This window comes from Denticeps clupeoides, chromosome 8, assembly GCF_900700375.1.
Source record: "Denticeps clupeoides chromosome 8, fDenClu1.1, whole genome shotgun sequence".
NCBI lineage: Eukaryota > Metazoa > Chordata > Actinopteri > Clupeiformes > Denticipitidae > Denticeps > Denticeps clupeoides.
The window spans coordinates 9,323,314-9,345,896 of record NC_041714.1 but is presented as its reverse complement, the minus strand read 5'-3'; the positions used below and the strand labels follow the sequence as shown (position 1 = coordinate 9,345,896).

At 40.8% G+C, this 22,583-nt stretch overlaps 1 protein-coding gene across 1 annotated transcript in view; it reads right to left on the bottom strand.

Annotated features, from left to right (window-relative positions):
- wdr11 (WD repeat domain 11) overlaps positions 1-22,292 on the bottom strand; it is a 41,435-nt gene extending 19,143 nt beyond the window's left edge. The window contains exons 1-13 of the mRNA XM_028989757.1: positions 22,110-22,292; positions 19,525-19,636; positions 17,951-18,104; positions 16,824-16,997; positions 15,797-15,995; positions 12,720-12,885; positions 12,261-12,375; positions 11,805-12,003; positions 11,173-11,273; positions 10,291-10,467; positions 6,488-6,572; positions 3,156-3,262; positions 530-605 (exon numbers count right to left, since the gene is read on the bottom strand). Of these exons, the coding sequence (XP_028845590.1) occupies positions 530-605; positions 3,156-3,262; positions 6,488-6,572; positions 10,291-10,467; positions 11,173-11,273; positions 11,805-12,003; positions 12,261-12,375; positions 12,720-12,885; positions 15,797-15,995; positions 16,824-16,997; positions 17,951-18,104; positions 19,525-19,636; positions 22,110-22,195 (1,751 nt within the window). The 5' untranslated portion in view covers positions 22,196-22,292. The remainder of the gene's footprint in view (positions 1-529; positions 606-3,155; positions 3,263-6,487; positions 6,573-10,290; positions 10,468-11,172; positions 11,274-11,804; positions 12,004-12,260; positions 12,376-12,719; positions 12,886-15,796; positions 15,996-16,823; positions 16,998-17,950; positions 18,105-19,524; positions 19,637-22,109) is intronic.
- Positions 22,293-22,583: the final 291 nt, after the last annotated feature.

Sequence of the window (22,583 nt, the reverse complement as noted above, 5' to 3'; positions counted from 1 at the left end):
ATTAAATAGGACAGTTCTGTGCTAAATAATGAGCATTTTCACTGTTTCATATCTGTAACCCAGAGCAATTTGTGTGTCATGATTTTTTAATGATTTCTCTCAGTGGTTGCAGTCATTTAAAATCAGAACACACACTCGGCTCGGCCTCCCACACACACACTTTCTTCACTGAGCCCCCGCTGTGGGAACCAGAGCGGCTGCACGACAAAAAGGAGCTGCCCGTCAACTGGCTCAAAGAAAGATTCGAATGGGGTCAGCAGAACTACACCAAGACCCCAAAAAGTTGCAGTGGGGGGCTGTGGAACTCACGAACACCATTAGAGACCAAAGGCTGATGTAAGACACAGATGAGGTGGGGATAAAAAATGGGCTCGAACCTCAGTTGCCCACAGGAAACAGGAAGCTCATGGCCACTGAGTTTTAATAAGAACATTGTTAGAAGCTTCTGTGGGACTGGAGCTTTCGACCATCAGGACCAAAGGACCTGAGAAACGAGTGAGAGAGTGCATAAGTGTGGATGAAGACTCACTTCAGATGAGAGACTTTGATCATCTCTATAGCAGGTTCGTCATTCCCCCTCTCTCCCCTGAATGCAAAGCACCTCCCTGACAGACACCAAAAGAGAAAAAAAGGACAGACAACAGAATGAAAATTGATAATGTTTTGTTAATTTCATCCAGTAATAGTTTACTCTCATCTTAATGTCTTAAAAAAAACACCATATACCATCAAATGTGTTGCATTTTACACAATTACATGAAATGTCTCAGCAAGATAAAAACTGCAAATTCTCAATACCAGTAGGCTGAAAACATTCATCAACAGACATAATAACGTGACCAAATATGAGCAGCAGGGGGATTACAGAGGTGCACTGAAACTGGCATGGTGTTCAAAACCCGCTGGGTTTATCCAACAGACCAGCAATGCTACCACTTCATAAAGAGTCAACACACAGCAGAGACATGCATCATTATGTCTGGAGAACAAACATATATACAATAACAAAGAAAGCCAGGGGGGATAAAAAAATCCCAGTCTTATGCTACAATAGTTTTCAGCAGCGCAGCACAGCTTTTGGCAGAACTAAATTCTCAAGAATTCTATCAAGATGACAGCTTATATAAAATGGCATAAAAATTGTGTCATCTGTGGCTCCATTCATAAGCATATATTACAGCAGCTACAGCAGATATTCATTCATAATTCAAAACCGCACATTAACAATTCATGAAGACATATTACAAGAAAAAATTTTGGTGCAAATGATATAAGAAGCAAATTCAAAAATAAACAAATAGCACTTATAAATTCTTTAAGCTAAACAAAAGTCTCCAGGTAAAATAAGGGTGTCCAGTAAATGTGGGTGGCTGAGGTCATTAGAGATGCAAATATGTGGAAAAAGAAACAGCTTCTCCCAAACAGGATATGGAAATGCTTGACCTAGAGAAGCTTCTTTGGCTCCCAGATTGTTTGTGTGCATGTCTGTCTGTAATTAGAAGGTGGTGGCTGAAATGCTAATGCTGAGGCGTCCCACTTCATCAGCTTCTTTTTGCTGTTGTGTTCGGCGGGTGTCTCACCTACACTGCTTGATTAGCCCACCAGTAGTAATTATGCCCCACTTATAATGAGGCTTCGCATCATAAACAAAGTCTCAAGGGCCACGCTGCATTGTTTTTGCATGTGGTAAGTACAACCACACAAAGACACCATTAAACACACAGGTCGTAAAATCTATAGCGCGAGGGACGACGCGGGAGTCGCATCCATTCATCACCGCTGCACTGACATGGCCATAAACACAATCCTTCAATATCCACAGATCCACGACACAGACAGATGCGCACACTCAATACCGGCCTCTGCTCCACCGGAGTGAGTCGCCAAAGATCTATTACGAACGCGCACGTGCTACGCCGGACTTCCACTGTGCCGGTCTCAGGAGAGCCAAGTTAGTTGGGGGGGTTTCCTAAAGCCTCCGACTGAATAAAACAAACAAACAAATAAACGAATGGCCTCGAGTGGGCCTGATATCTTCGTGGGCACCACCGTCTGCAACCATCACACTTTACTGTCAGTTTGTCACTAAAAGAGACTCCAATCTTACAGCTGCTGACACACGGCAGAGACAAGATCATCTTGACCGCAAGCGCTGATGGCAGAACCGCTGTTTACGCCTGTCTGACCTGTGCAACCAAGTACAGCAGAGCAGGGCTGGTGATACCCATTCATATAAACTGATGGTGTCATTCTGACTCTGCAGCTTTTCTGCACATTTGGACAGAACCCCAGTCACGTTATTCCCTGCCTCCAGTAACTTCAGGGATGTGATGGTTTCTATGAAGAGCAAGTGAAAACATGCACCCACATTGGGTCATAACAATGTGTAGAGCATTTTATGATTTCTTCAGTGAAGATTCCCAATGAGTTAATATCTAAACTCTACTACCACACTAGGCAATGTTGACCCATGGCTACAGACAGTCACCCGCAAAAAGACCAAGGAAGAAAGTGTATGATTGTAAAATCACAGTAAACAGAAGAAAATGGAGTTTGGCCTTAAACAACCATCTTGCAAGCTGTAGTGCACTGCACAGTTCTGCTGTTAGTCTTGATTTTATTGATAATATTTAAAACCACAGCATTAAAAGCAGCCTGCTCAAGTACCCTCACTCTGTGTTTGTCCCCATTTAGCCTCACTCTCGCACACACCATGCTGAAGGCCACCTCTTCATTCATTTATGCATGTATTTTTGATTTCACGCACCTCTCCTCGTGAGAGTGTTTTCACTGAGTGTGTATAATCAGCCTGGACACTGGCTGCTCATCCTCAGTTCCCCTTACCATCAGGCAGGGGCCGAGAGACGAGGCTGTTGCCGTCAGTCTGCAAGGGTGGTGCTAACACTCATCTAGGACTGCAGGCACCCCCCCCCTGAGCTGCTGGGCAGACACCATTTGGCCACAGCAGGAGGTTCACTACCGCACAGGATACCAGGTCTTGCAAACCACAGAGCTCAAAAAAAAAAACAATAATAAAGAAATTGAACTGTGATGCTTCTCTGGATGATGCCAATGAACATGCAACTCTGAACAGGTGGAGATTCAGAATCTGGGAGCAACAGTACTACAGCAATGTAAACCACGAGTGGTTTTACCTGTGGGCAGGTCAACATGCTGCAACTCGTTCCTCACCAGACCCAGGTTGTTGGGTGCTGATGTTGCGAAGGACAGGAAGCTGGTAAGACTGACCCACTCGATCCCTCTGAAAAAACACACAAAAACTAAATGAGTGTGGAGTTGGGCTATACACCATTCAACTGATATGAGACAAAGGGGAAAATGTGCTTATTTAATTTTTTCTTATTCTTTCTACCATCCTCCATTCTCTTATTGCTTTTGTTGCTACTAGCTCCCTCTCATTTCTCCTTTTACAGTACAGAAGCTCTTTTGTGAACAGAAAGATTTGTTTAAACATTAGACAGAATGGTAATCTAAGGAAACTTTTGTATGTGGTCTGTGACTGGGAAAGACAGGGTGGGCTCAGGTTTAAGGGCTGAGATCAGAGGACTGTGTGGTGGGTGGGGTGATTTTTCTGGGTAGTTGGGGATCTGGCTCACAGCTAATGAGATGCTAAATAAACGTATGATTAATTAGGGCACTTTTCAACCCAGATGCAAATGACATGTAAAACAGCTGGATCTTTCTTCCTTGGTGGTGGTGCTCTTGGGGTCTGGCAAATTTTTTAATAAACAGTGTGATTACAAAAAAAATAAAATAAATAAAAATAAAAACACCATCCTGAACACATGTTTCAAACAGTCCTTGTTTCAATGGGGATGATGTTTGCCCTCAGAAATACGGAAAGCATGATGACTACTGCCTTTGAGCCGACACAGAGAAAACACAAGAACTGTCTTAAAATACACAAAGCATTTGCCTGTACATGCATGCAGGCGCACACACACACAGTCACTTTTCAATAGTACTTAGTTCTACTCAGGGTCAAGGAGGCCACACACACACACACACACACACATAAGATGCCTGCACATTTAAAAATGTACACAGTTAAATGGCTAAATCTCCAGCAAGTACTGGGCTGGGATCAAATATAACTCACTCACTTTTCAGTAGGAAAAGATCATGGTAAGTAGTAGTAAGATCATGGTGGCCAGAGCCACCGTGTGACCATTCATATATAACATTATGGGAAAACACTTTAATAGTATTACAGTTAAAAACAAATAATTATTTGATTAAATAAAAAAACAAAAAAAAACAAACACTCAGTCCTCTTTAAGGACAGACAAAACAGTTGGCTGTGTTCATTTGACCTTCAAGTGTAGAATAAAAATGTGATGTTGAGATCGAAAATGAACTTGAGGTTCCCACATCAGCTAATCAGCACCCAAATGAGTAAGGTGATGAGCCTGTTTGTGCAACTGATGCTCCCAAGGCATTGAGTTTTTGGCAAAAAATACTCAGCTTTGACCCAAAAAAAATAATTAGCCCTCAAATAGTTTATTCAGCCAAAACAACTGGCAAAGAACGAGGCCTAGGACGCTCATCAGTGACAAATGAGCCAAACTGGGATTTTTCTAATATTATAAAACATATCTGTGTGCGTTTGCATAACAACTGCATTGCAACATCATTTCCTCCACTACAGAGTACACAATCAATGCAGATATATACACATTAAATTAAAGAAAAGGAAAAAAAAAAAAAAAAAAAAAGTGAAGCCACAGATTCCCAGTTACCCAGAAATATTACCCCACTCACCAGTGGCCACAAACATTGACCCTATTTAATGCCAAAAAAAGAGAATAGATGAAATTTATACAATTAATATACAGTGCACAAGTTAGTGTAACTATGCATATCACGCTTTTCAATAGAATTGGAGTTTGAGAATGAGTTAGCACCCTAATTGAAAAAGTATTTGGCACTCATGAAACAGATGGTCATGCTTTCTAATCAATTGCATAATTGATTCAATGCCTGGCCTAATTAATCATGGTGATATTGTTTTTGGTCTCATAATGAGATTGGTAATTAATGATTCAGGGACACTTCCCTGTTAGCCCACGTGCCCCAGCATCCAATCTGAAGTCTGATGTTCTTTATCTGCCTGTCCTACCTTGGACCATATGGAATGCCCCCGCACATGGAGGCAGTTGAGTACGATTAACTGAGAATGAGCTGGTGCACGTGTATCAGTCTGTGCCTTAATTAAAAAAAACTGTTTCTCTGCTCATTGTTATGAGCCTTTAATACAACATCAAGTGATATACAAGACATTTTGACAATGTACTGTCATGGGCAAAGGTTTGGAGAATGACACAAACACTGGTTTTGGTTTTCAAAATGTGTGTTGCTTCCGGCAATTTGGATATATTCAAGAATGTAATGAGTGATCAGATGAATTACAAAGTCCATCTTTGCCATGTTAATGCATTTCCAATTGCATTTCAAAATGCATTTTCAATTGTTGTGAAGAAGGTTTCATGGTGCCCAAGAAAGTCCAGCAAGCGGCAGGACCATCTCCTAAAGATGATTCAGCTGCAGGATCGGGGTGCCACTAGTGGTGTCAAGAAGGGCAGCAAAGAAGCCACTTCTCTTGAAGAAAAAAAAAAAAAAACAATAGGAAAGGCAGATATTCTGCAAAATGTAAAGGAATTTGATTGCTGAGGACTGGGGTATCTGGAATGCTTGTAATTATACTTCAATACACCACAGAAACAACTGACAACTTTGTGAAAACCAGTATTTGTGTCATTCTCAAAACCTTACATGACAGTAGTTTGATCACATTTTTGTTAATTCTATGTACAACAAGATATGTGATGTAAGATTACAATTGAAAGGTTCAGGATTTAGTTTCCAGTAGACAGAATACACACCTCCCCAACTAGCTGCCTGAAATCATTACATTACCAATGTAATAAATAAGCATTTCAGAAATTTCCACAAAAAACATTCTTAAAAAGTTTTCTCGGACCATATGTCTCAGTCTGAGCATACTTCCCACACTTGACAGTTTTGATATAGTCATGTTTACTGCACTGATGTCTTGCTGTATATGTTTGGCCCCAATGTCTTGTCTTATTTGCACGTGTACAAAGCCTATTCAGAGCCTGATACTATCAGTCTCTTTGCACACTTAGTATTTGGATGCAAGTTGATTTTGAAGGCCTGGTGCTTAAATACCTTTCTATATAGAAAAGGACATCTTTTCAATCATGTGATTAAAGCTGAGAGGTAATTTACTCATGTTCTTTACTCATTCAGCTGATGCTTGTATCCAGTGTGACTTCCTTTCAATGAATGCAGCTTCATTGGGTTAAGAGTCTTGCTCAAAGTCACAATGGTACTGACAGGTTTTGTGAGCGGGGGCCCAGAACCTTTGGCTTTGTTGGTTGGCTGGTCAATATAAGCTGAATTTGCTACCATTGCTACCATTCAATTACAGGAAACAACTTCGTACCTGACTTCACAGGAATGGACACTCAGCTCTTTGTGTAGGAGGCCGCTGGTCAGGTTGTAGACAAGAATAGAGCCATTGCTAGTACCTGGAATGGAAATGGACACAAGCAGAAATACCAATAAGAAGAGGGGGGGGGGAATCATTCAGGAATATTAGAAATGCATCAGACAGAGAGCAGAGACATGTGGTGCAGAGTAAATCAGATAAGATGTATTAAAAAAAACCAAGGACAATCAAGGTATATTAAAGATCTCTTCATCTCAATTCAGATCAGAAGACCAAATCGATCAAAGGATCAGTGGGGACTGAGTCTGTATTGACAGTGGAAAATGACACCGGGAGATCTGGAACTGCATGGTGTTTAATGTTGGACACATGGCAGAAAAAGTCTTTTATCATAGCTAAATAAATAAATAAACAAACAATGTACTACCCCAACAGAAGCATCCTGTGTGCCACTGGCTGAATACAGACATGAATAGAGATACACAGACATCTGATACACAAATCCTTTGGCTGCAGTTTGCCTTACAAACATGAAATGGAACCATTTCAGCCTGCAGGTTTTTTAGATTTCCATCCCCTCAAGATTAACCACTTAAAAGCGTCCATAGAATGCTTGATGCATAAACTGTGAGAAGGTATGAGACAGGAGAAGTATTGTAGGCTTTATACTTTACAACACCCTGACTAATACATGCTTTCACACAGTTTCCATGGTTACTTTCCTTCGTGTCAGATCAGAACTTTCACTGAAAAAGGTTTCCTTGAACGTCATTCAATGTTTGACAACAAAACAAAAACAGAAACTCAAGCTTCAAAAGCTTTCACAGATGTAAATGGTTGAAATGTTCAACAGCAAAAGCAAAAACTTTTTTCTTATAAAATTAAATTCTGCCAATTTCCACATACTAAACAAATCAAACTGTTAGGTGAAATTCTATTGATGTTAACCTAAAATTATAATTTTATCATACAGCCCTGCTGTATTTATTTAATCATACAGCTCTGGCAGATGAAACTAAACGAACAGCCATAATAATTTGAGGAACTCTGGCCAGGATGGACAGGTATAACAGCACAGTTAATTGGATAATAAGGCTGGGTGTAGCGGGGGTAGACAGGGCTCGAGGCTGAGCTGCCAGAAACATGTTCAATAGAAAACCGAAGAATCCTGGCAGTACGTGACTTCCATTCAAATGCACTCATTAACACAGAGACAATGTGAAAGATTTGTACACTCCACCTTACATGAATGATTGGCACCTCTGCATCCGGCTGTGCATCTGCATTCCTGCCTGGTGTGGGCTACATTTACATTTTACAATCATGGTCTTTTATCTTGAGCGACTTACAAACAGTAGTTACAGGGATTACACACCATGACTGTGTGCCTACACAGGAATGACGTAGGCACTCGGTGAAGCAGCACAGAAATCGCTGCCAGCTTGAGAACACAGGCTATCTAGCCTTGGTGTAAAAAAAAAAAAAAAAATCACAGCAGATTAAAGATCTCTTCATCACATTTCAGATCAGAACACCAAATCAGAGGGATCAGTGGGGACTGTGCCCCTGTCGCAAAGCTCAAGTGCATCTGCATTTTTTTATTAGATCGGTATAACACTAGTATTCAGAGGTCTATTTGTGGTCATTTCTCTGTTTTATGGTTCTACATTAATGCAAAACGCAATTACTCTGGGCACAGGGGATTAAAGAGAAGAGAGGGTGTGAAAGAGGAGGACTGTTTGTAATGAAGCTGTCAGAAGGCAGAATGCAGATTCTGCTACTGAGCACTCAGACGTTGCAGTGGATGTTGTGTCAGAGAATTACAGTGAAGTGTGTGTAATATACTATTCTAAAACAGACAATGACTGAATAATTACAAATTAAGTTGTGTTGTTGACTAATTTTAAATAAAATTAAAATTACTAACAAAATGATCTCCCAGTCAATAATAATAATGAATTATTTAACTAAATAAAGCTGATTAACAGATATTATATATTTGTGTACATATTTCCTAAAAAATGAAGAGCAGGAGTAACTGAAATAAAATATATTGTACATAGTACCAGGTCCTTTGTAGTACCAAGTAATCTGTAATGTATTTTGTGTGTGTTAGATGCTGTGTGAGATGTGAGTCCTTTTTTCAGACTTTAATAGGTGCTAGGGGGTGGCAATTTCAGCCTCCAGTGCTTTCCCAGCATCAGCAAAACTGCCTATGTTCTTCTCAAATCTTATCGTACCCAAGGTGTTAAACCTAAGCTGTCCTCATTCAGTGGAGGAGAATAAAAGCTGAGGAGAGGGGCCTCAGGCTACCTCTCCATTAATCGATTCTTAAATGCCCCAGACAGATTGATCCTCACATACCATATACTTCACCGTGTGCACCCTCTTCCAGCTTCTTCCAGAAGATTGGAGGTGAGACCATGGCACTTCCTCGATCCAAGAGCTGGCAAATCCAATGCTCCCATTATCAGAGTGAAAACTATTGCTGGCCATGAATCACCTCTTAAGCAGTAAGCAGTAAATTAGTTACCAATGCTCCTTGCAAAATGACCTCCACTTCCTACCTGTCCTACAGAGATTCTAGTGGTATAAACACAGTAAAGTCTGAGTGACGGCCTAATGAAAGCATTTGCACAGCTCTGTCATATGCTCTGGGAAAACCCATTTCACCCATCAGCAAAGCAGACAGTGGAGGCACTGCAGCCGCAGCCAGACCTGGACAGAGATCAGTGAGGTGATTGAGGTTAATAGCTTGTAATTGTGCCTTGATGCGGTTCCTCATTCACCTCTCATATGCTCAGTTGCGTGTTTCCTGTCTGAGCTGGGCCCGTGACATGCAGTTCTCATTACTAGAGCGAGTGCAGAATTGAGGCTGCCAGAGGGCTGAGGTGGTGGGCAGGTTTTATCACGCCGCTGGAATGATTTTCTGTTTACGTATCAGGCTTCATCATGTCTGCTTCCTTATTTATGGTGTCCCTGGACCCTGTAGAAGAGGTGTGCATTCAGGCTTGTAAACAGACTTCTGCTTATGTGGCCACGCGGTGGTGCGCAAACTGTGTGTGGCATTTGTCTAAATGGGTTCCTTACATCCTATAAAAAGGGAAAAAGAACCCCGAGCTCATTAGAATAAAAACACACAAACACCCTCACTCCTAAGAGGACAATATGCCAACATACTCATTGTTGTGCCTCCTCATCTCATGTTCCAATTTGCAGCCTTAATGAGAGGAAGTCAGGGTGTCCTAATGGCCGCAACCGCAGAAAAAAAATTCACAGGAGAGCCGTTCTCCTTCAACACTCAGGCCATCTGCAAACACTGCAGCTGCAATCAATGGACTCCATATCACTCTACTTCTTCTCTGTGACACCGCAGAACCCACATGCAGACCACAGAAGATGGCCCAGTGACTCAGAGCTGCTGTTTCATCATGCATTCATCAACATATGTTTACACCCTTTCCCTGGACCATATGCAGTTTAAGAGAGGAGGAAACGTCACACTCGCCGCTTTTATTAGCAAGGTTCGGTAAGGTTCCCGCCCACACCTCCACGCTCCAACAGCGAGCGGTTTTAAACACCGCTTCATCTACTGCCACAGCTGTCTTTGATATGGCAACTTTTATTCATGCATTAGAATCTAGATTCTATGCGAGTCTGTGAGACAGTCTGGAAGAGTGTGTGCGTGTCTGTACATCTTGTATGAAGGCCTGGCATTGAAAGTGCTGAGTCATTCTAACCAGTTGGGTTTAGGGATTCTGTCCTTGTGGTATGAGGGTTTGGATTGCAGTACTCACCCACAGCCAGCAGGGGCTGGTAATGGTTGATGTTTTTGGTGGTAAGCGGGGGGCACATTCGCAGGGCAAATGGGGGCAGAGGCAAACCAGACAGGAGACTCGTCAGCAGGAACTTCAGCTGCACCTCCTGCTGACCAGAGGAGCGTGAGGGCTCTGCTCCGGAGATAAAACTGTGACCTGTATAAAAATGCACACAACATTATGTTACAGCAGCAAGGGTTTCAAATACATGTATCATAACTAAATTAAACAGCTCTGCTGGTATCTACATTTCAGGTTTTTCCTATTAGATGAATGTTCAGGAATGATTTATACTAAAGTAGATTCTTAAAAAAATAAAAAGTCACTCAAAAATAGAGTATTGTGTGTTTGGTTGTGATTCACAGTGATAGATGAAGATTCCACCACTCCCCCCAACAGCCACATATTTTACACACAGACAGAGAGAAATAATCATTTTCATCTCATTTGTCCTTTGGTCAGATGATCACAACATGAACGCTGCTTGGTGACTGAGTGCAAAGACCCCATATTAACTCTGTATCTTCCATTAAGAAATTTCCTTCGGGATTAATGAAGTTTTCTGATTCCGATTCATGTCACATGGCAGCACACGGCATATGGCACTCAGCCTCCGGCCATGAGAGGATCCTGAAATGAGTGTTAAAGCTGAGATGTGCTGAAGAGAGGCCAGCGAATGCTGACTGACAGTGACAGATAGCTGAAAAATGGCCAAGGGGCTCAGGCACCACAAGCACACAGATGAAAGTGGAGAGTCTGAGAGCAAACCCTTAATGATGAATGCTCATGGAACAAAGAAAAGAATGGCCAGACGGGAGCAAAAAATAGGTGGAGAGGAAGAAGAGGAAAGACTGATGTTACCAATCATGGTGTTGAGGGAGAGGTCTGGAATCCGCTTCTGGTTTTGACCCAATGGAGTGCCACAAAAAGACACTGGAGAGTAGAGAGGGGAAAGGCCTGAGCTGCGAGGAAAAGAGAGAGGGCAGTAAATACAGACTTAATCAAATATCCATGTAACAAAATAATACGACACCAAATAAAACTTAAGCAAACAAGCTAACTCGCTCAATCAATAATGCTACAACTACCCTAAAAATGATCATTAAAACCAAACATACATCATTAGCACATCATTACAAGGGTTAATATCCAACTGCTTCAACATAGCAAAAATACATAAAATGGTGCAATATACATGGAGATAATTTACTCTAGTTCTACTGCAACACAGAATAGAATGACCTTGACTGTATTATGATTATATCATAATTTATATCAACATGGGGAGAGCATGCATTCACAAAGCCGGAGCCTGAATTCAAGCTCGAGACCTTGGAGGCCACAACGCTACCAACTGGCTGCTTCCCCCACAGGGTGGCCCTGATTTCTATAAGAATTCTTTAATATTATACACAAAATATCTTGAACTGGTTGTGGATGTGGTTGTGGTTAATGATGACATCACTTTTACAGAGGGTGTGGGGATAGCTTACCTGCTGTTAGCAGATGTTTTGATTGAGTGAGATTTCAGCTCCCACAGCATAACCCTGCCATCGCTGACCACCAGGGCAGCACTGTTTTCATTGACGGGGCAAATAACAATACGGTATGGCCGAACTGTTTTGGTCACTCGAATGGCATCGCACTGAGAACGCAGGTCGTACACCAGCTCCTGAACACTCTGCTCTGGGTCTGAAATATGCAAAAATGTGAGGAATGCAAAGTTTTGTCAGTACAGGTTAATGAAATGATTCTTTAAAGAGCTGTGATCGACAGCTCTTTAAAGTCAGCGTCAGATCTAATCAAGCAATATTACCATCTCCTGGCAAATCAAGGCCCTGATAACAAATCAAAAAGGACTAGAGGGCTTTTCCAATCAAAACCAGTTATTTTCATTCAAAGGTAGTTCATCTCCAAGAGTCACGATGATGTGAGAAAGTGCTTCTGACCTGTGTTCTGGCCCGACTCATCAGGCGAAGATGACGTGGAGCGGCACACCCGCAGAGTGATGCAGCCATTCTCATGGAGACAGTAGAGAGCATCTCTCTGGCCACAGGGGACCACCTGCAATCAGACAGATGGGTCAACTTATTAATACACATCAAATATCAGTGTGTCTTGACTATGATTGTATTTTATATGGCTCCAATGAAAAATGTGCTGAGTTGCTGAGGGACCTTAATGAGAATACAACAAAAAAAGACAACAAGAGTACCATATTCACAGCCCCAATTCCTTCATTTTTTAAATAAATCACTGCACTAATTTTCTGTCACTCCTCAACCCAATGGACCATTCAGGGGTAAAAGATTGTGTAGTGTGTGTGACCCTTTAGTGGACTGGTTGTGTAGTATAAACCCTTAATGACCTAACATAAGTCATAAATAGTGTGTATATGTATCATTGACCTGTATAAAAGGGACTCCGGACCGTTCAATGGCTACAACCCCGACAGTCTGGCTGAGCTCCAGGTCCAGGATGAGGATCTCTCGGGGATACAGCAGCAACATGTGGTTCCTCTTGGAGGGCAAATAGGACAACTGCAGGCAGTCATTCAGAGTTACTGCCTCTGCACTGTGAACACACACAATGCCATAAATTTCATTGTTGATCTATTTACAACTATGCTGTGACAACAGCAAACCAGCAAGTGGACATTAAAACTTACCAAGGGGCCTCAATTTTGAACTTTATTACCTGCATAGTTTAACACCTAATTATGCATTATGTCATCTAACTCTAACAATACACAGATCACAGAAGTGGGTGTATTAAAATAAGTGATTTATTTGACTATAAACTATTTATATAGCACAACAAGAAGGAGTAAAGTAAATTTTGAACAGATCTCATTCATCTTTCCACAATGACACATGCACTACTGAGTATGAAAACAGGAAATGTAATCTTATTGAACACACAAATATCCAGCCAGGTGCCTGTATGAATATTACTTTGCAATTCAGAAGTATAGCTGCTAGCCCAAAACAGAGAGCAGACGTAAGTCAGCCTGGCATGACAAACAAAAAGATGAATAAGCAGCATGGCATGGGGTTGCAGTAAATCACATCTCCCTTCCCCCGCTGCACGTTTAATATGTTAATGACAAGGGCAGCCACGCCTGACGATGGCATATATTACTTTCAGCACATTTATAACTATCCTCTGGAAATGTATATAGCTGTGCGAAAAAGACTGGTAGAAACTAAATCTGGTCATTCATCACTGCCAAATTCGTCTACCTTTCAAATTTAATTCCAATCATAATTCATTCAAGGACATCTGTTAGGTTTTTAATTTATTATATCCAGAAGCTATGCTTTCATGTTTCCTTTTAGTGGGAAAAAGGAAGCCAGTAAGGTTAGGAAGGTTAAAAATCTGACATGGGTCTTGGAACGGCTCAATGCTGTCAAGACCGTGTAAGAAGAGGCTTCAGCTGAACAAATAGAAATGTCTGTGTGACTGCAGCCTAAACACTTAAGGCTGCTGGAAAAAAATGCTGGGTCTATATTAGACCACAAAGTCTTTCTTTGTGAGCAGGAGATGAAGTTGACTTTCCAGACATGATTTTCACCTTGTTAGATTACTTACAAAGCAGACAAAGGAAGTAAAGGGGATATAGGGGTGATGCAACAAAAATCAGAAAGATGACAGCGGATGACGGAAAGAAAGAGGGAGGACGTGCTGGAGCATGATACAAAGAATAAAGGCCATTCTGAGACCCAAACACACACACACACACACACACACACACACACACACAGATGTGGCAGAAAACACTGAAATAGAAAAAAAAAAAGAATCAAAGCCCCTCCCAACTGGTTTTGAGTACCTTGTATATATCAGTGTGCACGACACAGAAGACACTTGTCTATGTTACTGCCACCAACAGACATGCCTGGTCACTGATATCATGCCCCGACATGACAACTTACATTATCTCAGGTACCTTCTTGCTACAGTTACAGAGCATTCATGGTTAACCAGATATCTGCTTTTTATCCAGATTATTCAAGTTGGACTAGTCTGACCATGTCAGGACCCAGGTTCCTTTAAACAAGATCCATTTAAATAGACAAAATGGCTGTTTAACCTTCACAAAAAGTCTACTATTTAAAACATAAGTGCACATAACACACAGCCTGTTCCACAACTCCAGCAATGCAGTCATGCAGTGACAGGCTAATCATTGGGTGCGATGGGCTTTGTTCGCACCTCCGACACCTGGGTCAATTCTGACTGAGAGAAAAATCAATCAGCTCAACGGTGGAGCCATTGCAGTATAAAGAGGTTGAGGCATGGAGACTGGGGCATTAATAAGAATGATATACTCTTGAAATCAGAGCACCACAGAAACACCCAGAGAGAGTGCATACATATCCACAAGCAGTCTTGGAGACAGAGATCAATAAAAACCAAAGAAAGTACAAAACTTTTGAGTAAATTAAGGTTGCACAATATAAAATGTACACAAGATGTAATTCTATAGTAACAAATCTAAAATATATTATATTGCATTTTAAAAGGCAACCAGTTTTATTTTTCACTTGCTAAGTTTGATACTAGATTAATACTTCCACATCAATTTAAATGATTGTTGATTTTGCAAACACTGCACATTTTTTAAAAGCAGATGAAATGATGGAAGTGAAAGTGAAGTGATTGTCATTGTGAAACACTGCAGCACAGCACATGGTGCACACAACAAAATGTGTCCTCTGCTTTTAATCATCACCCTTAGTGGGCAGCCATGACAGCAGTGTGTGGGGGTGGTGCTTTGCTCAGTGGCACCTCAGTGGCACCTTGGCAGATCAGGATTCGAACTGGCAACCTTCTGATTATGGGGCCGCATCCTGCCCCACATCCTGCAGCCACCACTGCCCCACTGCCTCATGCAGTCCAACAAGAAATGAATTCAATAAACCAAACAAATGAGAAGGAAACCAAATGGAATTAATAAATTCCAGAAGGCTGAATTGTGTATATGTACAAAAGAAAATGATTTGTAGAGCCTATAGTGCAGCTGCTTGAAAAAAAACAAATAAAATGTTTACTGCACTGTCAAATTCTCACTACCCACAACTCAAACTGTAATCAATCCACTAATTCATTCTCAAAATAAGCCGTGAAATGGAGCCTGGAGCCTGACACCTTGTCATTAATGGCTGAGGGAACATTTGGTTACTATTCAGGCATTTCCTAAGACTCCAAAACAATAAAGTAGTGTCATTTTGAATTACACAAAGAAAAAGCAGACACTTTCACTCTAGTTTCTACAGGAACCAAATGTAAGCAGTGAAAAAATATGCACAAAATTCCTCTATGTGATGTTTGCCTACCAAGTGTTTCAAACCTCAGTGAGTCTGTGCATTGGTATGGTATTTTAATGTTTTTCTATAAAAAATTTAGCTTAAATCAATGCATAAAGTGAATATTGAAATTGTTATTATTATGGTTGTTGGACATATGCTAGATGTGTGCTCACCTAGGCTTCTCATTGGTGATCAGAACTTTGACCTTGTTCAGTGCCTTCTTAGCACCTGTGGGCGCAGGCGTAGCAGCCACGGGCTTGCTGTGAGCAGGACTAGCATGAGGACTGGCGATGTAAACCTTCTTGCCCGCACTGCCAGGGGGCTTGGCGTGAGAGAAATCTGTGATGAAGACTATTCCCTCACTGGTCAACACTGCAAAGAGGTAGAGATGTTATTTGGGTCTGATCTCAAAATGTATTTATGTGTCAGAGTTCCCATTATATTTTGGTTTGTTTTTGTTTATTTGACAATAACACCAACCTGATCATTAATTAATCTCTTCTGCATTAATTATAAGGAGCTCCACGACCTCCCACTTGAACCAGTTACTTTAGCCATTATTTGACATTTTCTCTCATTACTCTGTGACATTAAGCAGCTAGCTAATTAAGCTTGTTTCAGTGCAAAACTGTCAAAACAACAGGATGCGCTGACTGCCATGACAGTAGAAGACCTCTGTGCTTTGAGATGCATTTACACAGTGAAAATGGCGTGTTAGAGCTGGCTGTGATACTTAGAGGTGACAGATTTATATCTTCAATTAAGAATAAATGCGGGAAGGAAACCCCCCAAAGAGCCTGTCTTAGAGCTTGCAACTTGAAACTACATGGCTTCTGAAAAGAACAAGTCATTCTGTTGTATGTGAAAATGGCTGGAAACAATTTCTCCTGAACAGAAAATGAATGAACAAAATCTCAATATTTTTGTGAATGCTAATTTACATGCTTTACACAAATACTCAAAATAAACCTCACTGCAATCAGAGAGGATTATTATCTACTAAGCAGTCTTAATTATTTGATTTAAAACGTATTTACACTTATGCATTTCTCTGATGGCCTTATCCAGAGCGACTTACTTATAATTTCAATGTATGATTGATGGCATGACAAACGCTGTTACTATGACAATTTAAGGGCATATTAAGGGCATAAACATGAGGTCCTGCTGTCAACCAAAGTTTATACTTGCTCCACTTACATGCAAGATTGGAGGGGTCAAACGGGTCAAACGAAAAGGACAGAATGTTCTCAGCATAGCTTTTCTTCCACAGCTTGGTTCCAGTGTCTCCATTCCACAGAACAATGTAGTTGGGCGGATGGACAGCCAACAAGAGGTCACGTGACACGTCCTGTGCCCACAGCCAGTCCATATCTTCATAAAATGGAAAAATTTAAGACATAAACTAAGGAGAAGAGCAGACGATCCTTTAAGAAATATACACCCCTCTTTAGCCCCTTCATGGTGAACTTTGCTCCAGCTCCATCAGGTTTGGCCCAAAGTTTGGCCCAAACTTCATTCTCTGTGATTCCATTCTGCACAGAGAACGAAGTTTGGGCCAGGATAATGACTTTGATGCTCACTGGGACCACTGTCTTGAGGGGGGATTCATCTTTCCACCTCTCTGGTCTATAGGAGATTGCAGTTTTTGATCCTAGACCAACATTTCTATTCACTGAATCAGTGATGAAACCGGCATACTTTTATAAAGCTACCAGTGTGATTCACATCATTTTACAAGTTCTAAAAAATTCAAACGATAATCTTAGCCACTGTGCCCTATGAATTCTTGTCACCTGTGTCTTAAGACAGTCTCTGGCTCTGCCTGTGTTAATGACAGAAAATGCACAGAGCTTATGAGCTTTAATGGTGAAACAAGGCAGAGGGAAGACAATTTGGCTCTATGGTAATCATGAAGCTAAACACTGGTGACACTGGCACAGAAGAGGGCTCTGAACAAACTGTTGGCCATTATGGACAATTTCAGGCACCATTTGTCATAAATAACCAGAGGAACCGGTTCAGTGACAAGGTGCCTTTACTAAGTCCAGAAAGCAACAAACTTAAAAACTCCTTTGTCCCACATGCCAACAAACTGGAGGAGGAGCAGGAACAATTAGTCTAACCAAACACAACTGGACAATTAAACAATACCGACTATGTAATTAACCCATGCAATTATTTAATTATTACTATCTCCACCACTATTCTTATTACTCAGTGTTTTTAATATATATATTTAGTTCTCATATTCCTTTATATTCCTCTATGAGAAGAACTTTGCTGAGGGATTGTACCTCCCTACAGCCCTGATGTAGCCCCCTCACCTTGGATGGGTTTGGCATGTTCCTGGATTTCACAGTGCGCTGTGCCGCTCACCACATCCCACACGATGATTTTGCCAGAGGAGTCAGCTGACGCCAGTCGCAGGGAGTACGGAGAGCTGAGGCTGTGGTAGTAGTTCTCCCTGGACCATTTCACCTGCAGAGTAGTAAATACAGAAGAACCCAATAGCACATGTTCTCTAGCAATTTGTCACTACATGTTTTTGCGCGAGGTCATTTCTGTGCATGCAGGAAAAATCTACTGCTTGACTACAATCCCAAAATCCAAATTCCAATTTAACCAATATCTGTCATGGACTAGTGCTGGACAAACATACACATCACGACTAAGTAAAATATTGTTATCATGATATAGCCAAAATACTAGCTTTTTAGTGAACCTTTAAAATATTGTATGGCAAATATAGTCAATTTATTGAATATATACACTGAATAAAAGAACCAAAAAAAAAAAACTGGAGACTCTGGATGGCAAATTAGTTTATGAGTAATTACACTACATATAAATTTGAAGGTCTCACTTTGCCTTGCTTTCTTTATTTGGGCCTTTTTTTTTTGCAGCATGGCTCAGGTTGAATAATGGTTGTGCAACACTGCACCGTGGTTTACAAGATTAAAAGGTATGATGCATTGTGTGGGGGAAAAAAAACATCCAGCCAGACTCTGGAACAAATAAACATGCCTTTTTTCAGACAGAGATTGTCACTGTGCACCCATAGCAACACAGCAATGCTGGACCCCAGGCTATTTCTACTGGATTGAGAACAAGAGCCCTTGTTTTTGCCGCTATATATACACATTATGCTACACCCTTCCCATTAGATTAAATGTGTGATAACACTATAGTGCACTAAAGAGTGCCGACTGTTATCCTGATTTTCCCTGATTGCAGTCTTGTGGTCAAGCTGAACTAAAACGACAATCATAAATGTATTTTTAATATTTTTTGCAAATTACTGTTCATTCACACAATGATCTAAAGTGTTTTTAGGTGGATCATGTAACAAAATACACTGATTAGCTACTTTACTTCAAATGTAAAATGCAAACTGCACTCTCTAGTTTTGAGCAGCATATATATATATACACACACACACACACACACACACACACACACACACACACAAAACATACATACACATATACACACACACACACACACACACACACACACACAGCCATAAATACATAATAATTAGTAATTACATCTGATTAATTACTAATGAAAACATACTTATTAATACTACATTTTATTTCTGATAATAGAACATCCTACTTTTACAAAGAGTGCTATCAAACTTGAGTAAATATGCACCATCTGTTAAGTTTACAAAGTTCTAGACACTAGAACATGCCATGGTATAACAATTTAAACAGTTCAATAGCCCTCTTGTGGTACAGTGGTTTGCCAGATATTACTTTTAATTCCTCATGACCTCTCAGACACCCTCAACATACCACTGGTACAGGCCAAAAATGTAATTTAACCAATCAATATGAGCTTCCAGCAAATTGTCCAAAAGCAATACTCTCCTCCATGCCCACTCCAGACTCACCTTGACAACATTGGCTTTGTGCCTCTCCAGCACCTGAATGGTCTGTGACGTCTTCGGGTCGATGATGAGAATGCTGGAGTGACATCCCTGTGCAATCAGACCCTGCCACCCCCTTAGAGATTAAAGGGACAGGAGGTAAGAGGGAGGAACTGATAGGGGAGAGGGCACTGAGCGAGGTCTCAGCATCCATTTCAGGGATAGATGAAAAGGATACTTCTAGGAATTCTCAGGGGGGAATTAGGGCTGACATAAGAGAATGAAGTATTACTGATCAAGCCACAGCCCATCAATAACAATGAGGTTAAATGCTTAATTCTTTTCAGCAGCTTGTAATACTCAGTACAAATTAATACAATACTATTATTTCAGATATTCTTTTATATAACCATTGCAGTACCTTGAACAATTGATGCCCATCAAAAAAAAAACATTTCTTCTTTGGGGAAGAAATGTGTTGTATGGTTTTCAATTACATTACTGAGTCTTAATTTTGGTGTTCAATTAAGTAATATAATTCTTAAATTACATTTCCCAATTAGTCTCAACATACAAACTTACAACTGGAGAATACGCTACAGGCTGTCAGTATTTTCAGCCAAGTCATTTTCTGTAAGAGGCCATCTGTACTGTTCTGATGACTGATTATAACCATATTACCTAATATAGGTAATATGATATAAATCATAATATAGCTTAAAAATATTGCAATGTTATTTTTAGGCCATATCACCCACCCGTTGTCACAGCTTTGAATATCATCTTTCACAAAACTTAGACCGTTACTACAGAAAGAAATTTGCACAGAAAATGAGTGTGCAGATTGGGGTATTCCAAGGGTGGCAGTGGCCTACTGGGTAAAACATAAACAAGAAGATGATCAAACCCCACTTACTACCATTGTGTCCCTGAGCAAGAAACTTTATCCCCATAACTAGAGTCAGAAGTATAAACAAGTCTGACATGTGTAATACTTGTCGTACCTTCCTACTGAGTTGTTCAATATAAAGTTATGTCTAAAGCCACACAAGCAGTTTGAAAACTTGCCATGCGATGGACAGGACACAGAAAACTAGTCTCAGTAGTTAAAACGAACAATAAAATTCCGTGAACTCTATAAGCATTCACACAAAAATATTGCACCAAGTAGTTCAATGCATTATGAGTGTCAAAAATGTGCACAACATACTGTTTATTCAATACCAATATATGAAACTAAAATAATCAAGACGGTGTGATGCACGGGACAACAATGTCACTGGTCTAAAAGGTACATGAGTGCTGTTAAGTTTAACGTGTTAAAATGTGGTGCATTGTATGAATATTTTAAATTAAGCCTGATGCACTATTCAATAAAATATATATGGTCAAACATTGTGGTTGCTGTATGATGTTGATGAAAAGCTAAAGACACAGACATGGCACGTCCTGGGGAAATCACATTGTGGGACTGCATCAAAGTGGCTGTAATTCTGCATGAAGGCTGAATTTGGGAAACAGACTCCAGATACAGTATTAGGGAAACAATAAGACCGATAAGAAAGCAAAACACTTTCATGTCAGGGGACCTTTAATATACAGATTCCCTTATAAATAAAATTGTAGAAAAAATGATAGCAAATATAGTTATTGCTCACATCAAAAGCTTTGATCTCATACATCCATTCCACAAAAATCTCCCCATACATGACTAACTTCCAACCCCTAAAGTACCTTTAAACATGTTCCTATTCCTTGGCATACAGTACAGAACAAAAGGTTTGGACACACCTTCTCATTCAATGTGTTTGAATGAAACGATGAATGAACACATGTGGAGTTATGTACTTAACAAAAAAAAGGTGAAATAACTGAAAGCATGTTTAATATTCTAGTTTCTTCAAAATAGCCACCATTTGCTCTGATTACTGCTTTGCACACTCTTGGCATTCTCTCGATGAGCTTCAAGAGGTCGTCACCTGAAATGGTTTTCCAACAGTCTTGAAGGAGTTCCCAGAGGTGTTTAGCACTTGTTGGCCCCTTTGCCTTCACTCTGCGGTTCAGCTCACCCCAAACCATCTCGACTGGGTTCAGGTCCGGTGACTGTGGAGGCCAGGTCTCCACTTTTTGTTAAGTATATAACGCCACATGTGTTCATTCATAGTTTTGATGCCTTCAGTGAGAATCTACCAATGTAAATGGTCAAGAAAATAAAGAAAACACATTGAATGAGAAGGCCTGTACTGTTCTTTGGAGATGCAGCAGGTTCCGTGTCCAATTGCTCAAACCTCCACCCAAAAACAGAAAAACTCAATATAACACGCTGCGTCTCAGATGTCCTGCTGTCCACGTGTTGCCATTCTGTCCCAAAGGGCGTGACAGTCACTCTGCAGGTAACCGAAGATGACGAAGTCACATGACAACGTGACAGCACTCGTCATAAAAGCCCAGTGAACCCTCCACACAGACATCATATGGACATCAACGTCAATCGCTTCATTTGACTGTTAAGCACTTACATTCACGTCGTTTTATTCGCTCGGCGTGACACATTAAGTCACCACGACAGGACACTGCGGTGTTTACCTAGCCAGCCGGATGCTACTCACCAATCAACGGCGGGTTTGTTCTGCAAGTGAACGGTCCCGGTCAGCGTCCGCGCCGCAAGCTTGATGTTCACGGTGTAAGGAATCATGTTCGCGTTGGAACTACGACAGTCACATGAGAACAGCGTGGGAATATGCGAGGCTAAATGTGACCAGCGACAGACGGGAAGTGTTGCGTTGTTGGCGTGCGCCGTCTAAATGCTCCGGCGAAGAACTTGGCCGCCAAGCAAGAGTTCCAGCCACGACATTCTGTCCACGCATAAAATTAAATCCGTATCATTGTTTTAAAAACTCAATTAAGACATATATATTATCAAATATGTATTATTGCTAGTTTATACCATCGCCAGTCAATGTTGCATACAATGGTCATTGTTTGCAAGACTGAATCCATAAGAACTAAGCATTTGGAACAAGCTTGGCTTTAAAGACCATTGTTCTATTTAAAGCTATTATTCAATGCATTTCATACACTTT